We start from the raw sequence: 24384 nt of genomic DNA, 5'->3' as shown, positions 1-24384 counted from the left end.
TTTCAGGTGATTTTGGGTGGCGGAAGGCGTCACTTCATGCCCAAAGTGGCGCGCGACCCCGAGGTTGACACGGAGGAGGGCCGTCGGCTGGACGGTCGCAACTTGATCGACGATTGGTCTCGCGATAAAAAGAAACGCAATATCCGCGCCCAGTACGTGTGGAACAAGGGCCAGTTCGACAACGTGGACCCTGCTAACGTGGACCATCTCCTAGGTGCGTACGTGTGCGATATTTCAGTCCTCGATTATCGAGGCTCGCCCCCATAAATTTCTGCCACCGCGCTAACGACGTTTTACTTTATAAATGGAGCCGCTCCAAAGTGCGCGAGCATTTTGGCAAACAAACTTGCCTGCCGACTAATGGAAAGAGATGAGAGCGGATATTTTCGGAAATGAGGAAATATGAGGGCTGGCGACAAACGTCCATGTGCCAGTTTTACAACTAAACATTTTGCCCATTGAATTTCGGCAAATATTCAATTCAGCCAAATCTGTAATGAAAATTCTCTCGTTATCCTAAAACAATGATTTGGAAAATAATTGGTCACGTTTTGCTGCAAATTAATGAGTTTTTGGATTGAAATTTGACTTTTTAATTATTTCTGATGAAACTGGCTGTTTCTTTCGCAGTGTCACTCTTTGTTTTGAAGTGCTTAGTGGAGATTATGGGAAAAGAAAAGTGGGAAGACGAATTTGATAATAAAAACTAACGAAATTTCCATTAAAAAGACAAAGCAAAAAGCCGCCACAAACCAATCTGTTGATAGAAAATGTCAATAATGGAGTGTGGATTCTACATCTAAAGTGGACCTTCAAAATCATTTTTGTGGACGAAAAGGAAAAGCGTTATTTAAATGTTGAATACTTTTAAAGGTTCCTAATGTACAGAAAGAATTAAGTAGTTAATTTTAAAATTCGCCACATTGATGATGTAATTTTATTTAACTTTTAAAAATATTTAATCTATTTATAGAAAATTCAAATATCAATGACTGGAAAGGTTAATTTTTTGAATTTAGTAAAATCATCAATAAAAATATTTTAATTTTTTTATTTTTTCATAATCAAACAAAAATAAAACCTATTTATTATTGATAATTTCTTCATTTGCCAATTTTTTATTCATTTGCAACAAAATACATGCTGTCAAAAGTACTTATTATTGAATAGAAAATTGTGACCTTTGGACTTTGCGCTTAAATTTCGCTAATTTCTATTTAGTTTTTTAACTAGGGTCTTACAATAAGCAATAACAAGAAATATATTTTGGGCAAAATAAACCGACGTTCGCATCACTTCATCCCAGGGTGCGGGAAAGATCAAATGTGGCACGCTCGCGTTGTTTTCCTTGCGCGGCTATTTTTATCAGATGGGCCGGGTAATAAAATTAATATCCTGCAGATAGTCTGGCTGCTGCTCTATCTGTGCGCAGTAGCAGAGAGCAGCGAGGTGCCGTGCAAAAGTGCTTGCTGGATGGAAAAAGTTGCAGCTGCTGCAAAGTGTGCTTTACACTTTGCATACATAGATGGATATAACGTGCAATTCCGCTCTCTGTCGAGCATATTTTTAGTGCCCGCCACTTCATTGTCGGTGCGCCTTTTTCTCTCTCATAATAGCGAAAAAGAGTTTAATGTGCCCACGTGGGAGGGCAGAACTGCACAATGTATGAAAGTAGCAGCGCTCTGGTATATAATTTGATTTCTTCCTCAAATTAGATTTGCATCAACTTCTCTCTGCTGGTGCCCTGGGGATCGTCGGTGCATTTCGTTCTCACGGAACGCCAATCTGCTCTGGCCCACGCGGTCATTAAGGAATTTTATCCCTCTTGTGTTTATCCTTAATGAGTTCCAATTTAACGACTTTTCTTGCGCAAAATAAATCCTTCCACCGTGTCCTCTCCGCCGAGTTGCTCAACTTTGAATTACACTGGCTGTAAATCAACTCACTTGCTTTTTTCTCCTCTCGACACTTAAAGATTTAATGTCTGTCTTGTGATTTCACGTGGATTTTATTTATCACGGCCGTTAGTCAGCGAGCGCGAGTTCGCCTTTGACGGATGGATTACTTCCTCAAGAAGAGCGCGCATTAACTTGTTGGGCTTACGGTGGTTATAAAAAACATTTTTAATGGTTTTGGCTATTGCAGAGGATACAAGAAGTTTCTGCAGTTTTCCTTTTTACAATTAGGTTCATTAAATTTTTTAACGTCATTGAATTGATTTTATTTGTTTTTACTTTATTGAATATCAAAAATAAACAATTAAAAAAAGTAATTTCCGTTGAATATCAAGCCCAAATTAAATCTAATGAAACTACCACACGTTTTAGGCAAGAGAGGGGGAAAGGTTGGTTAAGATTAAGGCATAAGGGAATTGGGGTGATGAATTGGAAGGGATAAATGACAGCTAACAATAAGATGAACAATTTTTTTTTTTAAATTTAAAAAAAAAATTGATATGAATATAAATGCGAAAATTTATCAAGCCTTCCCTGTTTTTTTTTCTTGACAAAATTTCATTATTTAGACTCCCTAAAATTTTTATAATTGTCAAGTATCAAGCACAATCCATGTCGAATTAAAATTTGAACCTTGTATATTTATTTAAAAAGAAAAGGTATCACTAAATTAACTTATTTGATTGCTTTTAGATTTTTTGTGTATCTTTCTTTTAACTTTTAACAGAAAAATTCCGAATTTTAGTCTTTCTTCAGCAAGCTCAGATTCGGCTTCCGCTCGGTCAAATCCCACAAGTCCTGTCCTCTCTCACACGTGAATCGGCCGCACTAAGCACGTCCCCGCGCTGGCCAAAGTTCAGGCGAATTTCCAGACGTTCCAAATCCACGGCCAACAAGTTATTGGCAATTAATATGGGAGTGGCGGGAGGCTTCTCAGAGCAGAACGAAATCCATTTCAGCAATAAGATATAAGGGATGGCGAGGCCTTTAGAGAGAGAGAGAGAGAAAGCAGAGATGAGAGAGCGCGTGCCGCAAGAAAGATATCCTGGCCGGGCCGAGGCGAAGCAGCAGCTCGTACCAGATAGTGATGGTGGTGCATGTGCTGCTAATCTTGTCGGCGGCAATAATCCTTCGTTGTATGTGCGACAAAAGCGGGCCGAGCAAAAACTTGTATGTATGTATTTGCAGTACATATGTACGTATCAGGGTGGTGTACATAGATAGATAGCTGAGCTTCCGTGCAATAGAGGAGCTCGAGGACAGCCAGTGTAAAATATAATGCGCCGAGTTATCCCCTTGCCTGGCGCGACCCGCGCTGACTTGCGTCGATTTTTGCCCTTGAGGTTGGTTTCGGGAGCAGTTCATGCAGGTCTGAGCCCGGGATTAGAACCCATTTCGGGGATTTGCCTAATTAGCACGCCCGCTGCGGCGACTATATTTTCGTTAATTAACATCTCGTCGCAAAAATCACGAGAGAGAGGCAAGTAAGGGGCTTCTTGTAAATCGCAGATTTGTGTTAATGCAACATAAGGGTGGGTGCGCCAACTCGTAGCATCCAGCTGGAGATTAGAGCGGCCGTCGGCGGAAGTTGAATTTCATGACCTCAAAACAAGCAGGCTTTGAAAGTTGCTGCAGGGGCTTGTGCCCGGCTCACAATATTAGGGTGGTATAATAAGTTCTGTACTAGACCAATCTCGTCATTAAGCAAAAATAAAATCCGAATATTCATGGACATTGCAAGTGAAGAGATCGGGCTTTTTTCTTATTTGCTTTTATTCAAAAACAATTTTTACGACAAGGAAAAAGCCCGATCTCTTCACTGCCATGATCATCGCTGTGTGACAATTTCTTCAAAAAAATTCATTTTTATAATTTTTATATTACCAAATATTGATATTTTTACAAAATTATTCAATTCTATTTTTCGTTTTTCAAAATGAGATTAAAATAACACTTCTTATTTTAATATTTATAATGACTGAATATCATAAAAATGTTAAGTAACATTATCAAGTACTTTATCGTCAATGAAAGTTGAAACGGGGCATAACAATATTTTTTCAACAAGTATAACCAGCTTGAACTGAACTACTCTGACATTGAATTAACTTATAACTCTTTTGAGTTCCGTAAAATGATGCTTAAGTTAAATTTTAATTTTGAATGAGCTGAGAAAAAATCAGAGAAATCGTTTCATTTAAAAAAAAATATCTTTCAATAATTGTAGTCTAAAGAAAATTCTTCTTTGTACTCAAAGACTCAAAAATTTTGCTTTTATTAAAATAATGCGAAAAGTTATTTGCCTGTTAAATTTTACATATAAAAAAAAAATAATAATAATAATTTAATGCTAAAATTAGTTTTAAAAAAATGGGCACTCGAGGAGATGATCATGGGAGTAAAGTTATCGTTTTTGAATAAATACCATTTTGACAGCTAGGAAAAAGCCCGATCTCTTCACTTCTATATTAAGGTAAAATTTAGCTAAAAAATAATCTGGTTTTTCAGTGACAACTTTTATGTTAAAATATTTTCATCGTTTCATTTTCATATGAAAAAGTCAGAAAAAATTATTTTTTACGATTTTTTTTTTTAAAGGGCCATTCAAACAATGTATTTTTCTCATCTCGGATTTCCACGCAAACACCATGCAGTTAAGAGCACCACTCGAACAGCGCGAGAGCTGTGTGTGTTGTTGGGAAATTCATCCACTTGCGCACTTTTAGTGAAATTTCAAGCCCAGTGGCGTTTTCACTTTTGGGCGTGAAATTAAGCCGGCTGCAAACGCGCGGTTGACACTGAGTCGCGGGATAAAAGTCAGCCAGCACCGAATGCGCAGCGCGTGGAATGTCGGCGAGTGCTTTCTGAAATGATTGTGAAAGAGCCAAGCCGACCGAGGTTTGCACGCATAAATGTCGCATCAGCCAATTTACATCCGGGCCATAAAAATTGCGCAAAAGAGAGATTCACAGATTTTACGAGAGTAACGCAGAAACGTAATAAAAGTGGAGCGAGCAGCATCTCAATACCAGAGGTCATGCAGCCGGAAGATTTTATTTTATTTTTTGCCACGCTACTCAGCATACGTTATAAAATATTTATTATTCCAGGTCTATTTTCCTACTCCCATCTGGATTTCGAAGTGGATCGTGATAATTCTGCAAATGGCGATCCTTCCCTGGCCAACATGACGCGCAAAGCCATTGAGGTCCTCCAGAAGAATCCGCACGGCTTCTTCCTTTTTATTGAAGGTAAGTTGGAAAATTGCTTCTCTACCGTCTTCAAGTATGCACTGGTTTTATGATTGAATTTCATTGCCGGAAATTTTCAGAATTTTATTGTCTGTCGCACATTTGCTTTATTTCCAAGAAGAATATTGCTTAAAAAAAAAAACACTAGCAATATCCCACAGAAAATTTTTTTGAGGCAATGGATCCTTAGAGGAGCACAAACGCTCCGACTAAAAAAAAATTTGCTAAATTAATTTTACTGGTATTTTATTTTTTCGTTAGCATCAGTAGTTTGATGCAATGCATTCGCAAGGACCGTGCTTTTTATCTAGAGCAAAAGCTCAGTCCCGGTAATTAATTAAGAGAACAATCTGAAAAATTAAAAATTACGTTTATAGTTAGAATTTCGCTAAAATTTCTGAGATCAAAAAGACTCCATCCGCTGCAGTGGGCCTTAGTTGACTGAAAAAATTTTCGCATCACTTCTTATCACGTATCACAAATTTTGCCACAGGTAGGCCTTGCAGAGGGTGAAAAACTTGGATGGGAAAGGAAAGCAAGTTCCGAAAATTTCATATAAATGTTGATAAAAATTAATCACTTCGTAATCATCATTTCCAAGAAAATTCCAATTTATGGGAGAAAAATCTCTTGAAGCAATAAATCTGGATTGAATGATTCTTTCTGAAGGGTTTGTGATACCTCCTGCTCAACATATACGTCAAGCCGGTTGCATAACTCTAAAATTACTTGCTGAAAGCTCCCATACCGATAATCGATTTCCTGCTGCCGAGGAGTAAGAAAAGGAAAGAAATCCCTTTGGTCGCTTTAGGAAAAGAAGGAAAGTTTTTCGCCGTCCTGCCAACGGGATTTGTGAGCGTCGGAAAATATTTTTTCCAACTTTTGCATTCTTTCGAAGCTCGGCGGCGGCGAAAACCACCATTTCACCGTGGATATTTTATATGCACCGCGGGTAAAGTAATTCTATTTCTCGGTGCATGCTCGGCATACAAAACGCTCTTTGCATATCATCATCATCGCGGCAGGCGTTAGATAAAAACGAATCACCTCTCGGCGTCCAATATGCATACGATACATAACAAATAAGCAAGTCGATCAGCCGTGATTAGCCCGTAAATCAAACGATGGATGCACATTAAGTTATTCATCGTGTTCCCCGCATGGAGTGCTAACGCTCCAGGGTTCTCTGTTACTTTGAACACAAGAGAATTTGAAGGGAGATGCGCATATGCAAAACAATAATTTCCATCCATATTAAAAAAAAAAAAATTTAAACTTGAATTGATGGGTATTTAATATTTAAAAAAAAAATCATTTTTTTATTTTAAATGAGACCATGTGATAATAAATTTTCGAAACATCGCCATTTTTCCTGTTAAATGGAGAAAAAATATACAAAACAGTGCAAAACAATTTAATTTATAAGGTAATTAAATTTTAACATATGTATATATTTAATATTGACACTTTTATTACAACCTGAGGTAGGATTTTTAATTAGAATTTCAATTGGGGAAAATATTTTTAACAGTTTTTCTTCTCAAAAGGTCATCAATTTCATGTAAATTGTTTGTACAAAAACTTTTTCATTTTCTCATTAATCTCGTTCGTTTTTTAAGAAACTTTTTCACTCCATTCACTCATTTAACATGTGAAACAAATTTTTCATCATACTTGGTTTTTGCTGGAGCATCACAGGTATCGAATTTTCATTACTGCGCATCTCCCTGAAAGATGCTCTCTACTTTGTGCTGTACATCGTGTGTGTAATGTATTAAAGTGTGCACGGGGCCGTGTGAATACTAAAAGACCACGTCATATATTAGCCGATTTCACGCTGCAGTGCGCGCCCGAGCGCTTATATGTATTTATCCTTCTCTCGCATGAGGCATGACTGGAAAAGGGGCAATAAATTGCCTGCCTGTGTAACTACTTCCTGCCAGCACCACTTTAATAACGTCGCGGAAACGCAATAAAATTACACAAATAATAACGCAGCCGTTATATTGCGTTTCCAGCCAAATCCCGCGCTGCAAAAAATAATTAATCGCCGCGACGCCTCTGCATTTTCTTTGCAAAGGAAATATCCCACCCAAGGCGTTTTGAGGTTTTCGCCTGAGAATTAGGTTCGGTTGGAACTGAGGAGAAAGCTCTCTGGCGCGCTATTTGTTCTGGATGTAATAAAAAGGACGCAACTGGCAGCACACCAGAGAGAGACATTAAAGATAAGAATTCGGCCGCCCCATTATTTGATGAAAGTGAGAGAGAAACCTACGCAGAAGCAAAAGTTCAGCGACGGGAAATTTTCGACGAGTAAAGTGAAATTGCTGCGTAAATTTCTGCAAGATAAGGCAAGTAATTGCTGCAAATAGGCTACGTATTGAATCTGAACGTAAAGGAATTTAATTAGCCTCGTTCAATGTCTGTGAATCTACGTTGATAAACTGAGAGGCACGCAATAATGAACAGGAATTTCTGTTAGTAGAAGCAGTACCTGTGTTAAAATTCCGAGAGTGAAACTCATTAAAATTCGAACCCAATAAACATTTCTTGAAACTAAAGGGTCTGAAACTTTCAGGAAATTAAAAATCCACTGTTGCGATGCTCATAGGTCTTTGCGCAGAACGATTCAAAAGTTTTTTAGGCAGTAATTTTAACATAGCTTTATTCTTCAAAAAATATATCATAATCTTTGCAATTCAAAAATCTAAAATTTTTTTTTTAAAAATAATTTTACAAAAAGTGAACTGTTTTTAAATAATCTGCAATCTGAAAATCTTTATTAAATATTTTTTAAACGTTTCCAGTTCCTGTAAGAAAATTTTACTGAGCTGAATATTTGAGTAATTTCTCCACTCTTGGGCAGTGAAATTAACATTAAGTGTTGTGTGTGTTGCGTCCTTTATTCTTTCGCCCAAACCCTGCTCTTCTCTGACCAAAATTGCTGCTTCAAAGGAGAGCGGCGCTTGTTCTTTGAGAGTGCAAACTTTGTTAACCAACCAGCATCAGAATCAGGCCGCAGTTTGGTCAGTAAACAATGGCAATCTCAGCCTCTCCTAGTAATTTGATAAGGATTGTATGTGTTTGTTGTTCGCTCCAGTGCTTCATTAGAACTAAGCTTTGAGCTTTGAATTCGCTGATCTGTGATTAATGGGAGCGCTTCTGAGAAGCACAAATGCCACTGACCCCCTGATTAGGAATTTATCGAAGTGCGGTGAAAGTGATCCTGAATGTAAGTTTAATCTAGGAGCTTAAATGAAAGAAAATACAATCAATTTTCTTGCTTCATTTTTTTTTATCAATATGTCAATTATATTATAAATTCAGAAAACGCCTTATATTTTAAAATAAAAAATTGGAGAAGCTCATTTGATTTGGTCAAATTTTTAGTTTGGAAGATTGGGACAGAGAATGGGATGAAATTTTCTTGATGCATAGTACAGAGACGTATATAATTAATATATTTATAAACAAAATCAAACGTAACTCTATGCAGACCATTTTCCTTTTTTTTCTAAGAAGAAATAAACTTTTCTACTACATTCTCGTCTTGATTCAATTTTGTAATTGGTAATTGCTTTGGGCATTTAGTTTTATAAATATTTCATTTTTCTGGAACCCAAATCAGGTCTTTTGGTAAAAAAAAAGAGCTTTACCTTTATCTCCCTCAAAGAAATAAATTAGATATCCTCTTATCTCCTCATTAATTTATATAACCAACACTTTCCTCCTTTCGCATTCAGCAAAGAGCATTAAGATTTTTTTATTCTTTTCAAGCACAAAGCCTCTTTCATCTCTCGGCGTGGCCAACTCTCTAGCCGCTCTACACCTTTGCGAAATTAATGAGGGTGCTTAGATGAAAGCAAACCGCAAGTGCAAATTTCGGCTGGCTTTGACACCGGCGCCCGTTTAGGACCCATGCCAGTTTCCACGGGAGGTTCTTTTTCTTTGCTGCTTTTTTGCAAAATTCCACTCGCCGCCGTATATTACACGCGACCGCCCGTCGCTTTCAACAAGAAAAGTTCCATTTTTCTCCATGACCAGAGCCAGCAGTTAGCTCGAGTGGCTTGATTTAATGTGACACAGCCGCCGCCACTTGGCCTGATGCACTTGCAAAAAATGAAAACGCGCGCCTGGGCGACCGACCGACCGAGTTTGCGGCGCGGCACCCCGCCTGTTTTTCACTCAACTTTATTGCAAAACCGCGAAATGACAGCGTGTGTGTCCCGGGCATTTATTTCTCATGTTTTTTAACACCACAATAAATCTCGTCTTTTTTCACTTGTGAGGGAAAATTAGAAAAAAATTAATGTTTACGTTTTCTCAATTGAATTACCTAAAAAATTTTATCAATCAATCATATATTTATTAAGCACTGTCGTGTACAACATATACAATATAAAAAATTTTATATATGTATTATTATAATTGTAATTTTACTATTATAATAATACATTTATTTTTAGTTTTTTTTTGCAAAAATCAATTTTAATACTATATTTTCTTATAATTTAGTACGTATAACTTTATTTTATTATAAATTTCAGCTGAAGAACAAATCAATAAATTTACTGATGTCAATTAACATTAAATATTTATCAATTTGAACTTAAAAATGGTTAAAAAAAAAAAACATCACTGAAATTTTCAAAATTTTTTCTGGGATTTCAATATTTAGCTTAATATGAGGGAGTTTGAGGTTCAATAAGAACATAACTGAAAACGGCAGAGGTCCTAAAAAGAATCCACCTACATTTTGATGCTGTCTCTTTTAAATATAAAATACTATGTTATAGGAGATAGTTTATGATGAATATCGATATAGGAAGTTGGAGTAGATCTGAAATAAGAATAATTTTTTTTTTTAAATTGTTATGCATCATGAAGGAAAAAAGAATTAATTTAAGCAACTAAAATTATTCAAAATATTACCTCACTAACTAATAGAAATTTTTTTAAATATGGTTAATATATTTTGCGGCAACTTACGTTTAAGATGACACCAATTTTATTGAGCAGGTTTGATGACAAGTTAGTTAATTTATTTTTTTGGGAAATAGAAGGTAGCATTTTTTAAATAAAATAGTGCTCTTCAAAGAAAACCAACATTTCATTGTCTTTTTCATCAAAGCAATTTCTAATCTTATTTTAGTCCATAATTTTATATAAATATGTCAGAATTTAAATCCGATGTTTGTTTAAAATAGCTCATCTTTTTTTATTTCAAAAAAGAAAAAAAACTTTGTCCGCGTTAAACTTTGCTACTTCTTGGAAAGTGTTATAAGTTGTGCCATTTTTAATTTCGCTCATATTCTTTACATTTCTTTTCTGATTTTAAACCAAGTCTAATGTCTGCATTCTTCTTACAATTTCCATTTCATTATGGCGTGCTCACAGATTTTCATTTAAAGCGGCGCCTTTGATGTTTCCATCATCCTTCTTTAAGCCTTTATATGCAGCAACAGATAACGCTGCGCCGCAGAAAAATAAAATATAATAGCGAAGGTACAAAGTTGATGTTTCCCTCGTACTTTGATGCAAAGGAGCGAGAGACTATATACTTGCTCTGGCCCGGCCAAGAATGGTAAATTGCTCATTGTATTAAAATTCTTTGCGTACCCACACACGCAAGCGAGGGACTTTGAAGAGCGGATTTTCTCGCATAAAAAAATAATATGTATATACATGAATACAACGCCTCTCTGGCTTTTCCGAGACTGCTTTTTTCTCATAAAAATTATACGCCCGTGCACGTTTCTGGCCCCTCCGGCTGAATAACAATGTTTATTTTGCCAGCGAGATGGAACAAACGACGCATTGTGTTTTAATTTCAGCGCAAGCAAACAAAGAAATCTGTCTTTTTTTTGTGCGACAAAAGAAAAAAAGTGAAGATATAAACAAACTCTCACGCGACTTTACATCATCAAGCTACTCTCCCTTTGAATTTATGTTTATTTTGATTTTAATTTTTTAATCCATCTCCTTTATAAATAAAACAAACTGCTTGCTTTTAATTAACACAACGTTTGCATGGTACTCGTTTGCAAGTAGATGACGAATTTGATATACTCATCATGGACGGTGTTATTATGAACGGAGATTTTAAAAATTATTTCATTTAAGGTATGAAAATAATAAATAGATGATAATGAGTATTGAATGTACCCTCTTCTTCGGTTTTATTCCAGGCCTATTTTAATTTAATGGTTTTTCGAAATTCTTTCATCAATTATCAAAGAATATGTTACTTTTATTCAAAGCTCAATTCTTAATAATTCATAAAGAGAAGTTTCAGTTTGGCCATTTTGCCAAAACTGAACGGGTAAAATTGAAGTATTTATATTTTTTTTTTTTAAATCTTGTAGAAAATTGATTAAACACCGCCATAGTGTACGAAAACACTATTTTGATGTAAATTTTCTTTTTAGGTTTGGAAAGGCCTTAAAATTTAATTTCTAAGAAAACATTCACAAAAAAGTCTTAAAGTATCGTTCAAATATCTCTAAAATATTGAAATCTATGTAAGAATTCTCTTCAATCGAATTGAAAAATTTATAAGGAATATTTTCCCTTGTGCCAGATTTTAATTGTAAAGAAAAAAAATAATTTTAACTGAATATTTTGACCATCAAGTGAACAACATTTGTGATGATGATAAGACGATTTGTACGGGATGGAAATGTTTATTCAACGGATGCTAACTAACTAGGAGGCGGGAAGAGTGATGTCGGGATTTAAACCGGGCCCGGCTCGCTCGCTGACATCATCATCCGTTCAAGTTGGCCGGTTGGTCTGCTGGTAGCGAGCTGGAAATACTCCAGCACGGTCCTAAATTCTCTTACACGCCAGCAGCCGGCTAAAATTTAACACATTGCTTTTGTGCAGCAAGAAGCAGCAGGAGAAAGAGAATTATAGAAAAGGAAGAGAGAGAGAGACGGGGGCGAAGGAAGTTTTGCTAGAGAGAGATTTCCTCCTTTATATCAAACGGAGGCTGCGCACCCTCTCATTGTTGTTAGCCTCGCAGGGGAAAACTGGCAGTTAGCAACCTTATCTGTCGATAACAAGCGCAAACATTATTAACAGCCGCTGCAAAAATCAGCCGTGACGACGGCCGCTTATAAGTTTGGCGGGCGATTTTTTTCTATCCCGGCCTCGCCGCATATACAGCACTATCTGGATAAATGTTTATCTTTGCTTTTTGTATTTTGGGGGATTTATTGCCTCTTTTCAATCCTCTTCTTCTTTTGCCAAGTTTAGGAAGGCATTTTTTGCACCATTTCTTCCTGTCTGAAGAAACGTGCAAAAATGTTACTTTTGTCATTGACCTCTCAACCAAGAGTACTGTAGCAGTTTTTCATCCGCAAAATTTTTCTTTCCTATGTTTGCTTACAAATAATCAACTTTTGTGGTGATTTGAATTTAAAGTCGGCTTTTCCTCGATGGGTCATGTGAGTTGTTTATTGTTTAAGAAAAAACAATATCCTGCTCTAAATTTTTCTGCTGCGGGCTGCAGCCATGATTCCTGAGCTGTGAAGTCATTTAAACAACTCACAAAACCCATCAAGGAAAAGCAAACTTTAAAGTCAAACCACCATGAATAAACCATCGATCGTGATTTCTACCACAAAATTAAATTTTGTGTGATGAAGTCTCCTAGCGAGTACATCGGGGCATATAAATACAATTAATTTATTTTGTTTTTCAGTAACGAGTTATAAAAAAAATTTAGGCTCAAATATTTATTTACAACATACGATCATTAATTTCTTATCTTCAAAATATTATCAATGAACATTTTTTTTGTCGTTTTTATTTCTATTCACAAAATTTGGCAACATTAAATTATATTTTTGAATCTAGTTCAATACTATGAATTAATCATAGTCGGTTTATCTAAAAGCAGTTTCTATTGCAGTCTTTTTATTATCTCACGTGCTGGCTTAACTCCAAAGAGTGTGAAACTCCTTTTGTATGACTCGCTTTTCTTCCATTGCTTGTCCGTGCCGTGGATTGCGTCCATGATTGTCAGATTTCCAAAATTTGAAGTGCTCCTGTTTGGATGAAATATAATGAGAAATTTCGTTATATTAAATTTAGATGTATTACGTCATATGGTGAAAGTCGTGGAACTCAGGGCATGGAAAGAGGGGAAAGTGGTAGCCAGAGTGGATGATCATTGACCAGGGCTGGACAAGCAGAAACCATGACCAAAGGACGAGTGGATGAGACTTCATCAGAATCGGTCCCGTGATTGCGGGAAAGGCGTTGACGATGATGTGCTCCACTGGGTGGCAATAAATACTGATCAGGGCAATTGGTGCCGACCACATATGGTGTTGCTTGTGAACGTTCTTGTAGAACAAGCGATGGTGCATCAGCCTAAAATCGGTTAATTTAAATAAGCAAATATACATACGTGTTTCAACTGATTGTAAGGATTTTTGACAGTATGAAAGGCTGTTTGTGAGTTTTTTTTTCTCACTCACTGTTTTTTTTTTTTTTTTTTTTAATTTTTTTCTTTATAAATAAGACAATTAATTAATTTATCGAGTTAAAAACAGCTCAAGTACTTGCTGTTAGTATTTTTTGAGTAAAAGTGAAGAAACATTTAAAAAAAACTGCAGTTTTTAATATAATTTATTTACTTCAATAAAAGGAACTTTAAAATTAGTGAATTCTTCCTCGAGGGAAAACGTGAGTGGAAAATGAGTCCCCCGATTATTCTCAAGGGTTGAATGACAGAAAATTTTGTACAACAATGTCTTCTTAAAAAGAAACCAAAAATTCTTAATGCCCCTGTTCTTCGCAATACACAAACGATTCTAATTGGAGAAATTATTTTGTTTGGCAAAAAAAGCTAAATTTGAAAGGCTTCCAAACCTGTGCGTGTAATAGTTGAGAACTTCTCTAACCGTCGCGAACACGGCCAGGTGGATTAGCATCGTGGAAATCGAGGGCAGTTCCTTAAATTTGTTCAGGTCAAGTTGCTCCTTCGTCGACGTCAAGCGGGTGATTTCGTGCATGAGCAATGTGAGCGACATTCCAACGACGAATTGGTTGATCAGCACACATTTGACCACCTTGGTCAGACGGGGTGCTTGCAAGGGCTCGTTGGTGCCTGGCTGCGTTTTGTACTTGGACATCCAGCCAGTAAAGTCAAAAACCAAAAAAATTGCGCCGACCAACCAATACATGATCGCGGCAATAAAAGACGGAACAAATCCCAAGGCAAGACGCCGATTCTGGTCTATCCACGCCAAAGTCGTACCCCACTTCTGTTCCCAGTAATAAGGGGTCGGTGCCCATTCTCTGAGAATTGATTTAACCTTGAATCATATTGTAATTGCTAAAATTTGTAATTGAAAATAATATAGACTAGCCCGGTGAAAAGATATTTTTCAAAAATTATAGCCTAATTCTTGTTCTACAAGAATCGAATTCATTCAGGTATATTTGACAAAATCCAAATTTATTTTCGTTTGGAAGATAAAACTGATGAGATTAACTATTTTAAAAAGCAAAAATACGAGAGAGAAAAAATCAGAAATCTACCTTGCTAAAACGATGACCGTAAGTAGAGGCACAGTATAAAGAAATAATTGCAGGTAGACAGTGACAATCATGGGTAGAAGACTCAATACATGTTTCGCATTTTGCAAAATTCGAGGCAAAAATGATTTGTTTGGCGCAGAGAAGTTTTCTTCCATTCTGCATCAAGTTAAGATTAAATTAAATTAATACAGATTTGATTTTACTCACTCAAACCCAGTCTAGAAAATCTAGTCCCTGCTTAAGAAAGTTCGTCAAAAAATGTTCAAAAAATTCGTTCTACTCTGGTTTATATAACAGACTACTCCGTCAATCTAATAATAAAAACTTCAAGTAGAATTAAATTTACTGATAACATAAAACCCTGATATTGGTCAGGTGTCTTTCTAAATTCTGTTAATCTGTGCCAAAAGACCAAGCATTATAAAACTTCATAAACACTCCATCAAGCCCTCCAAGATAAGTGTGTTTGGACGAAAAACGAATTCATGCCATTGTTTACAGCATTCAAGTGTATAACCTTTTAAAAGACTTTTAAACTTCAAAATTTTATCGCCAGAATATTTAATATCAAATCCTTCAAGTGCTTAAGTGGAGCGTAAAAGATATCAATGAAATTGTATAGATTTTATAGATTTGCGCGTTGACAACAAACAGCGGGAACAAGCTTGAGAAGATACGTCGTGATACGTCGATTTTGGTCCATCCAAGTCAAAATCGTGTTCCATTTCTGCTGTTTCATTGCTACTATTTATTACTATTTGGCCAAAATAGTAAGAGGTATAGGTATATGATAAAAAAGTACACACAGTACCTTTTAAATGAAGCGTTGTTCTATTTATTAGATTTGACACATTCTAAAATCTTTTTATGTCTTGTATGTTGCTAAATATGCTAAGAAATTATTGCTGCTTAGTAAATAATACCACTAGAGTTGAGCCTAAAAAATTAGGATGCATGTCCAAGTTAATCGGACGGGGAAAGGATCGAAGACGCTTGAATTTGTATTTGTCTAGAACACCAGCAAATAAAATAAATCGAACCTGTTGGAAAAGAACGATTGACACTGTGTATGACTGCATCCGTAATATCACGGCGTAAATTTGATTTGATAAAATTTGAGTAACAGACCCTATTTGTTTTTGCTCGTATCTAGATCAAAGATCACGTTTTTTGGTGAAGATTTTCTTCCATCAATCAAATTTAAAGTAAAAAACATGAAAAATCGCAGGCTTTAAGATAAGGAAGGCGCTGTTACGTATTATGTTCTTGACAAGCCCTGCTTTTTTCAGATTAAAATTAATTCTCTTCTCTTATCAATATCCGCTATTGGCGCTATTCTGTATAGAATTTGAGCTCGAAAGCTAGTTGGTTCAATTTGGGTGAATTGCAGTGCAAGGACAATATGTATGAATTTGTACTCTGTTTATTAATGTGTACTCTAGAGAGACCGATATTTAGTGTATAGGTCAAGCTTCTTGTGTTTGGCTCCTTTGGGTGTGTCTTTTACTCCTCCACTCACATCACTTGCTTTTTACGCCCAACCTCTTATCTCACTGATAACTTGAATTAGATTTTTTAATGTAACAGGTGACAACTGATTGCGAATTCATTTTTAAAATAAACGCTCTTCATTTATCTTCACACTGCTCATGGTTGTAACTAAGTGATTTAGCTCAAATCAAAATTACACCAAAGCCTTGTCATGACAAATAATCCATCCTAGGCAAAAACGATTTGTTTTGCCCCTCCTCTGAAAGACCAGCATTTCACACTTGCATTCATAGATTATTTTTATTTTATTCAAGTGTAAAATACTAAAAAAATTTAAATTCAGTATGTCTGGTAAATATTTTTTCCTCAAAAAATAGACCGGTCACTTTTCCCTATTAGTCATCATCTTTAATTTAAATTAAGACTTCCCATCAGTTTATTGTAAATATAGGATGAAAGTACTTAAAAATCTCAATATCTCGATTTTCAGGCTTGAATTTAATACATAACTGGTCATCTATTTGAGCTAAATACGTCAGAATAAAATATTCGACTTTATCCCTTCCTCAAACATCTCTGATTTTTTCGGCTTATTTAATGGGGTTCTCAATTCCTAATATTAATAAATATTTTCTGGCTCTTTTGGATGAGTCTTTAACCACTCCAATTGCTTTTTTCCAATGACCTGTTCTAACAAATAAACATAAAATCACATTTATTAAAAAAAAATCAGTCCTACTTCCGATCATGCAATTTTTATATTTTTTTCTGAAAGAAGTCCCTTATTCATAAAAATTTAATCTTTTAATGATTCCATAATTTTTAAAAAGGATAAAAAGATTGGATTTTTTTCTCCGAATAAGAGGAAATTTTCCCCTTTATATCAGTAATATTTAATATTACTTAAAAACATGGCAAAAATGTTATCTCTTCTTCTGCTTCATAAAGTTTTAGAAGCTTAATTTTGCTAAAAATGGAGAAGAGCCATGTACATACGTGTTCATTTTGGCTGCAAAAATCCAGTTTATAGTCGCTAGAATTCACTTTTGGCTCTACGGAGTTAAAAGCTATTTTGCATGCACTGCCTGCTGCAAATTCGCTCGCAGAAAAATTTCATATATTCATCTGGCGGAGAGCTGGAGGGTGGCCAAATGCGCCCAAACAGGAGCCAGTCTTCCTCCAGACGTCCGTATTTTCCTTTCTTCCCCAGCGAAATGACTAGCCGGCAATTATTTTTAATATCTCAGCCCTTAATATTGTGCGCTGACACAGAGGGGGCCACAAAGTAAGTGAGTGGTGTATTTGTTTTCTTCTGCGCCGCTTCCATATTGCCTGGCTTTCCAGAGTGGAAGTCAGCGGAAGAAAAATGCGGGCAATCATCGATGGCAACAGCAATAAATGGGCCGCTTGTCGATGGGGATGAAAACCATCAAAGGAGGACGGCAGTGAAATATGGCCTAGCCCCTTGCTGATTTATAGCCATCAAATAGCCGGCGGACACACTCGCTGAGGATGCTCTTTTAATGGAGAGGGGCTTCATTTTTTGCCACATGATTTAAGTCAGTGTTACAGTTATATTTTCCAAAGAGTTTAGTTATTTGCTGATAATTACGGTTCGATAAAGCTTGAGTTTCTGAATCAAAAATTTAAAAAGTTTTGCCTCCATTCATTTATTTATTTTATTGGGAAATACCTGCTAGGAGCTCCATATTTAATAAAAAATCACTCAATATAAAAAAACTACAACTTTAAAATAAACTTGTATATATTTCAACACGCTTATTTCAGTACATTTTATAAATTTGTGCCAGTATTTAATTACTTAAAAGATTAGTATACGGACTAGTAATTTTTATATAGAGAAAATTGGGGGAGGACTTTGAATATCGCAATCAAAATTATTTAAAGAAAATTTAAACAGAAAAAAATAAAAATTTATATTTATAAATTATAAATACAAAAATCCATAAAACTTAATATCTTAAAAGTAAATTTCTATTTTCAAAATTATATAATAATTTCAAATTTCAATCGTCATATTCCATTTTCCTAGCACCGGAGGTTTTGATTAAAATTTACCAATATTATATTGCCAAATTATTGATTATTGCAATGACCTTTAGATTATTTGAGAACCAAAACAAGACTTAATTTTTTAGCCCTCTGATGAACATTCAAAAATGTTTCACGCCTCTTTCATTTTTTAAATTATAGATTTTCATTTCAGTACATTTAACTTAAGACATAATTATTTGAGAAAATATTGAGATTTAATTTTTGTCTTTAGAAATAATTCCTCTCGATGAGATATTCAGTAGATTTTAAAGAAATAAAAAATGCCAGAGCTCAAATTGGAAAGACAGCACAGACATGTAAAGAAGCAAAAAAGCACATCCGCGCGATTGCGGCTTCAGACTGGCATAATGACATTACGGGAAATAGGAAAAATTCCACGTTCAGTCGGAGCACTGATGGGATTGATGGAGAGTCGGAGGATGAAAAATCATTTTCCAATATTTCGAGTGCGCCGCTGACTGGCTGTTTTAAAATTACACAGCAGTTCTCGGCGAAGAACTTTTGAATTTTTTATCGTCATCGCCGGCTGGTGCTGCGTGATGAAAGCCTGGGAAAAATCAAATAAATCTCGACTTATAGGAGATTGGCTCGGTCTGCAGGAAAGGCGAATAAATCACAGCACGCGGGTGTGTAATATTTCTCGTCGCACCGCTTGACTCCGCTTTAAACGATTGGAATTATTTTTTGATTCTGGCGAAAGGAACCGACGCAGATTAATCAGCCGGCAAATTGATACCCTCCAATCTCCGCCCAATAAAACGTGACCCAAGTGAACAAGCGACGCGGAAATAAAGAAGTAGTGCTATATTTGCTCCATTCACAGCAGCCCTGTCGACATTCATTATTGTGATCTATAAAAATGGTGTGATTCAGTTATTCAATTTAGCCAAATTCATTCCAACAATAAGAAAAACAAATTTAATAAATTATATTTCGTTGAAGAAATTTAGAAAACTTTTTTTTAAAACTACGCTTTGTTTTTTTTTTTACTTCCTCTGACTTTTATTATTATTTATCGCGAGATATAAATATACGATTCATTAAGTCTCTGTTAATCTCCATAATTGAACGCCCTTTTTTGCATCATTGGGCGCTTAAACCATGATGTGGATTAGTAGGGCAGGCACGCGGATCAGATGAATTCAGCACATCGCCTCTCGCATTTCCCCTGGGTCGACGCGTAAATTTGTCACTGCCGTGGTATAATTGTTGCAGCTGCGTGCTCATTAAACGCGACCGGGTGTGTCGGTTGTATACTAATAAGTATTAAGGGCTCCGCGATTAAGATCTCGCAATCCAATCGGTGCTGCAGAGTTAATCCCGCAGGCGCATCTTTCGCTGCCATTTATACAGTTGGCAACAAAAGTGCATTAGATAAATTTCGGCTCCACGCTGTGCGGGGGCGCGCGTTAATAGAAATTTATTGGTCTCTTATCTCTAATGACAGAGCTTGCGTGAACTGTAAATTACGTCTAATTAAGTGAATCTGCGTATGAAATTGTGTTAGTTTTGATTCGCACCCCTTTCCGTTTATGTTTTCAGCGAAATGAGAATTATATAAAATAAACACGCTGCTCTTGTTCACTCCCCAGACTTGCGTGTCTCTTGTTCATTTCAACGTCAAATGTGTATTTACGCTGAAGTCGGAGATGTGCGCGTCTAAGACGGCGGGAATTGGAATAATTGCCCCGCGACTTGATTAAATTTCTATCGAACGAGTACGCGCCGCGCGGGAGCTGCGCTTAATTGGTAATTCTGTTAGCTAATGTTCATTCAATTCATATGCCTCGTGTGCTCTCAAGAAGAGACGGCGGCGGAGAGAAGGAGCTGGGGTGCGATGATATGATAAGGCTCTGTTACTTTGAAGAGGCAACAAGAACGCTAATAGGAAAATGACATGCCTAGGGTACAATTTACTGAAATTATGCACGATTGCGAATTTGTGAATTGAGATAGAGCCAACTTTGAATTAGAGGATATGCAAATTGTGGGTGCTTAATATTTTGCTTGTTTTCTAAATTGAAATATTTAATCAAATAAAATTAAGTTATTCTGAATAAGAAAAAAGAAACGCATACAATATAAGAAGATTTTTTTTAATAAGTGCTCTGTTTTGAAGTGTACTAGGAAAAATCAGGAAAGTTATTAATAAAGAATTTTAGTTGCTGTTATATTTTTAAAATCAAATTTTTCAAAAATTATAAATTGGAAAAATGAGCAGTAAAAGGGTAATACGATCAGAGAGGTATTTTATGATAAAAAAGAAAGAAAAATGAATCCGGGTTGGATGTTAATTGATATATTAACAAAGAAGAGACACGTGATCCCTTATATCTTTATAATTTTTTCAAAAGCAGCTCATTTTACAGGATTTATTTTTGTAAAAACAAAGATAAGGAATCACTTTTTTTTTTAAATATACATCCATTAGCTTCCATTCGTATCAATTTTTTACAATCACTTACAAACTACATTCATAATGATTTTTCAAAACAATTTTTAATTTTTTTCAAAATCGATTATTTTTCTCTTTTGTTTTCATAGCGAAAAAATTTGTTCAGGTTGAAGAAATAAAGATAATTATTGTTAATTATGGACTCATGTAAGCTTAAAGTTCTTTCAACGAGCAAAGTGAGTATGGACTAACATACACACATAGTATGGTTTCAAAACAAAAAGGCAAATTAATCCGGAGCTTGGCGTGTCTGCGGAAGTCGGGAAAGCATTAGTTTCGAGCTCCTCTCGACCACTATTGGCTCTGCTTCTGACGATTAGCAATCGTGGTGCAGTTCCGCCACTGCTACCGAGTTCTGACCCGAATGGGGTCGGTCATTAGAAAGCGACGAGCGAAATTATCCCGGGACTGAGCGGAAACTACCTTGGCGGGATTAATGCGCAAGGAGCAGGACTAGTCGTGATGGTAGCTCCACTTTAACAAACAAACATACTTGCGAATATATAAATCCGAGAACAAAGGCAGAGACCGCTGAATATTGAATTTATTTCACGCGAGAGATTAATGGCGAATTTGCATAAAATTAAACCGGCCACTGTGGCGAGCAATTATTTTCGAGTGCGGCCCGAACCGTATGCGCAATTGAGCACAAAGGGATCCGAGTTCCAGAAGGAGGGGAGAGGCGCCTCTGAATGCCAAACACCTACGCCAGGCTCGCCCACCTCCCCATTCCAAATCACACACACGCACGTGTTTGTTTTGCTGCTCGCTCACACACATTTGCTCGAAATCGTGTTTGTTTTCTGAAATCCAATCACATGTGAAAACTCGGCAAAATCAAATTTGTCCAAATGAGAGAATTTACGAGAGCCTAAAATATCACGTGATGTCCAGTATATTAAATTTGTTGATGTTCATTTTCGTTTTTGCTTGTTTTCAATTGATATATGAGTTGTGAATTTGATTGAGCGTTTTCATTTGACACGTTTTGCCAATCAAAAACTCTCAAAATTTCAATTTAATTGGTATTCATGTGCGATACAACTTGATGGTTTTGAATTTCAGGCTTCAGCATTGTAACTGGAAATTTGACCGAATTCCAAGTGGAAAAATTATATTATTTTTCTTGAAGGATGTTGATTCAGGTGAAACACTCCAACAGTAATTTGTATAAGAAAAAGTCATTTTCTTTTATATTCAAATATGCTTTGACTCTAGAAAATTTAAAAATCTCTTATTAAACCTACAGTGTAGCAATCATTTTTGTACGTATTATTATAGTTTGTCTCTTTCATAGCCAATAGGATATTTTGAGGTCGAGTCTTATCTGTTTACTAACAAAAACAATTTAATCTGGGAGAAAAGTCGGTACGATAACGATCGCCTATTTTCTATTTTTCAATTGTCTGTGACATTGGACAATAGGCATTGTTTCATAAGATTGATTCTTTTAGATTATTTTGAATCACTTAATAATTGCAACTTAAAAATTCATGGTGAATTAAAATTAATTTATGAAAATCATTAAAAAAGTTTCTACGGGTAATTGTTCTTTTTTGTGTGGGTTCACCGCGGCGGCCGCGTCTCTTTTGATGTCAGGCGTTTTAGCAGACCTTTGCTAGTTTTGATACCCTTTCTGCTAATTTACCCAATTTCAAATTTTTTGTATGACACGAGTAGAAAAAAATAATAATAACAGATATAGGATACGGCGGATACCGTAATAAAAACATTTTTCAAATAAGATTAAATGCTTAAAAAAAATCGGTCCTACACGATACTTCCCTTTCTTTCATGAAATTCCATCTTGAATTTTGATTTTCACCCCTGCCGCTCTCGCTCAAAACAGTGCCACCCGCAGAGTGTTTGTGGTTATCAAATTAACCCTTTGGCCGCGTGCTCGTCCAGCCTAGTAGGCCGGATCAGAAGAAACTCTTTCGCAATCGGCCAACTTTTCAATTAGAGAGGCGTCAGTTGGGGCCCCTTTGAAGATGATTCGCCTGCGGGCCGGATCGTTTTAGCGGTGCAGCGAGGGGTGAACGGCGCATCCCTTGTATTGGCCGGTCTCTTCATTTGCCTGCCAAGCTCGCATGATAAATAAACTGGAGGGTCGCACCTCCTCGCCGAAACACAAAGTGTCGCTGGCTTGCTTTGACACTTAAGTGAAAACTTTGTTGGCCGATGGGGTGTGTAATGTAATACGCAACGGCACTCGTGGGACCGCTTAAGTCGAAAGTTCAAACGTGCGCACCATCATAACATAAATTGACCAGGGCTCTATACCCGCCTATTTAATTAAACTTATTGCCTCTTTGCGGCGCGCACACCACGCGTGCAAGCCTCGGCTAAATTGGCCAATTTTAGCGCCAAGAAAATTGCGGGAAACTCAGGATATGGTGCGTGAGAAATTTGAAGGGACAACGGGCAATGCAGCATAAAATTTTAAATTTGCTTCATCCTTTTATGAAGTATATTTCAAGAGAGTTCAAATTGTTTGGAATTGTTGCTACATCTTGCCTCTTTTAACTTGAGACAAATAGTTTGTTTACACACAAAAAAGAAAAAAAATTGATTTATCCTGAATTAATCCAAAAACGATCTAGTTAATATAGTTTCTTAATGAAATATTGAAACCTTGTAAAAAAAATTATAATAAATAAAAACATGCAGTCTGATAGCAATTCTTTATTTAATTCTCATCCATTAATATTTTAAGGCAATTAATTTATTTTTAAACTTAAATTTTTGAGAGAGGGAATATTATTTAAAAGGACTAGCTTGGCAGGATGGACATTGATTATCCAGAGAAGAATAAAAATAAAATTTGTAATGTTATACTAACATCCTATAAAAAGTGCATTAATTCTACATTTTCCATTTTTCAACAGTTATTTCATATTTTATCAAAGTAATCTTAAAAAAAAAACATAATTTTCTTGAAAATAATTCGCCATAATTCTGAAAAGTATCATTTATCCCAGCCGTAATAAAAACAAAACACGTATTTCATTATTATTTTTACTTTGATAAAATATGAAAATTCTGCATCATCTCCGTGAGAGAGTCACTCATTCATGAAACCGTGTCCTCATTAAAAATATTAAAGCAACACCGTATTCATTTGATAGTAGTTCAAAGCATCACGGAATAAAAAGCATCCTCCTTTATCGCGTTAGTGCATTATTTTTAATTACTGGTGGCGCATGAAATGTGTTCAACACGGTGCGCTTTGCAGCTCTTTTCTCGGTTTAAACGGCGCAGCACATATAAAAGGCGCAGCGATATATTTACGAGCGGCGGCTGCGAAGGTGATAAATAGGTTCGATGTGACCCATTTCGGCTCGGGAAAAATTAAAAGTGTCGCCACGGGAGTGCTTGGGCGAGAAAAAATAATGCATGAATATGGAACGTGTGCGCTTTTTTCGACGCAGAACAGATTTAATTTCGATAAAAATAGAAAATGACGAAGTGCCGATGAAAACGCCGAGCTGCAAATCGATCGCTTGGTCCGAGAGATGGAATTGTCGGCGGGAAATTGAGTGAGGGCGGTCGCGGAGAAAAGTGCATCGCGTGCACCTAGATTGTGCACTCGTAGCACTTTTTG

At 36.1% G+C, this 24384-nt stretch overlaps 2 protein-coding genes across 3 annotated transcripts in view; one reads left to right on the top strand and one right to left on the bottom strand.

Moving 5' to 3' along the window:
- The window catches only part of LOC132205775 (alkaline phosphatase, tissue-nonspecific isozyme-like), a 153511-nt gene that overhangs the window by 120893 nt on the left and 8234 nt on the right, over positions 1 to 24384 (top strand). For both annotated transcript variants that reach the window (XM_059635056.1, XM_059635048.1), the window contains 2 exons: positions 7 to 214; positions 5066 to 5206. In XM_059635056.1, the coding sequence (XP_059491039.1) occupies positions 7 to 214; positions 5066 to 5206 (349 nt within the window). The remainder of the gene's footprint in view (positions 1 to 6; positions 215 to 5065; positions 5207 to 24384) is intronic.
- On the bottom strand, positions 13007 to 15078 carry LOC132205788 (fatty acid hydroxylase domain-containing protein 2-like). Its single transcript, XM_059635068.1, has 5 exons — positions 14966 to 15078; positions 14759 to 14914; positions 14087 to 14515; positions 13313 to 13585; positions 13007 to 13257 (listed from the first exon to the last, which is right to left on the bottom strand). Exons 2-5 carry the CDS (start codon positions 14911 to 14913, stop codon positions 13113 to 13115), a joined length of 1002 nt encoding a protein of 333 aa, XP_059491051.1. The 5' UTR covers position 14914; positions 14966 to 15078; the 3' UTR covers positions 13007 to 13112.

Source organism: Neocloeon triangulifer, unplaced genomic scaffold, assembly GCF_031216515.1.
Source record: "Neocloeon triangulifer isolate White Clay Creek 2 clone unplaced genomic scaffold, ASM3121651v1 ptg000001l, whole genome shotgun sequence".
Classification (NCBI taxonomy): Eukaryota; Metazoa; Arthropoda; class Insecta; order Ephemeroptera; family Baetidae; genus Neocloeon; species Neocloeon triangulifer.
This window is presented reverse-complemented; position numbering and strand designations above follow the sequence as displayed.

Bases quoted from the DNA above. Each gene is read 5' to 3' on its own strand.
- LOC132205788 (XM_059635068.1), bottom strand. From the start codon at position 14,913: ATGGAAGAAAACTTCTCTGCGCCAAACAAATCATTTTTGCCTCGAATT. The intron at 13,586-14,086 runs GTTTGGAAGCCT...AACCGATTTTAG, and splicing joins CTCAACTATTACACGCACAG to GCTGATGCACCATCGCTTGT. The intron at 13,258-13,312 runs GTAATACATCTA...TCATCCAAACAG, and splicing joins CACGACTTTCACCATATGAC to GAGCACTTCAAATTTTGGAA.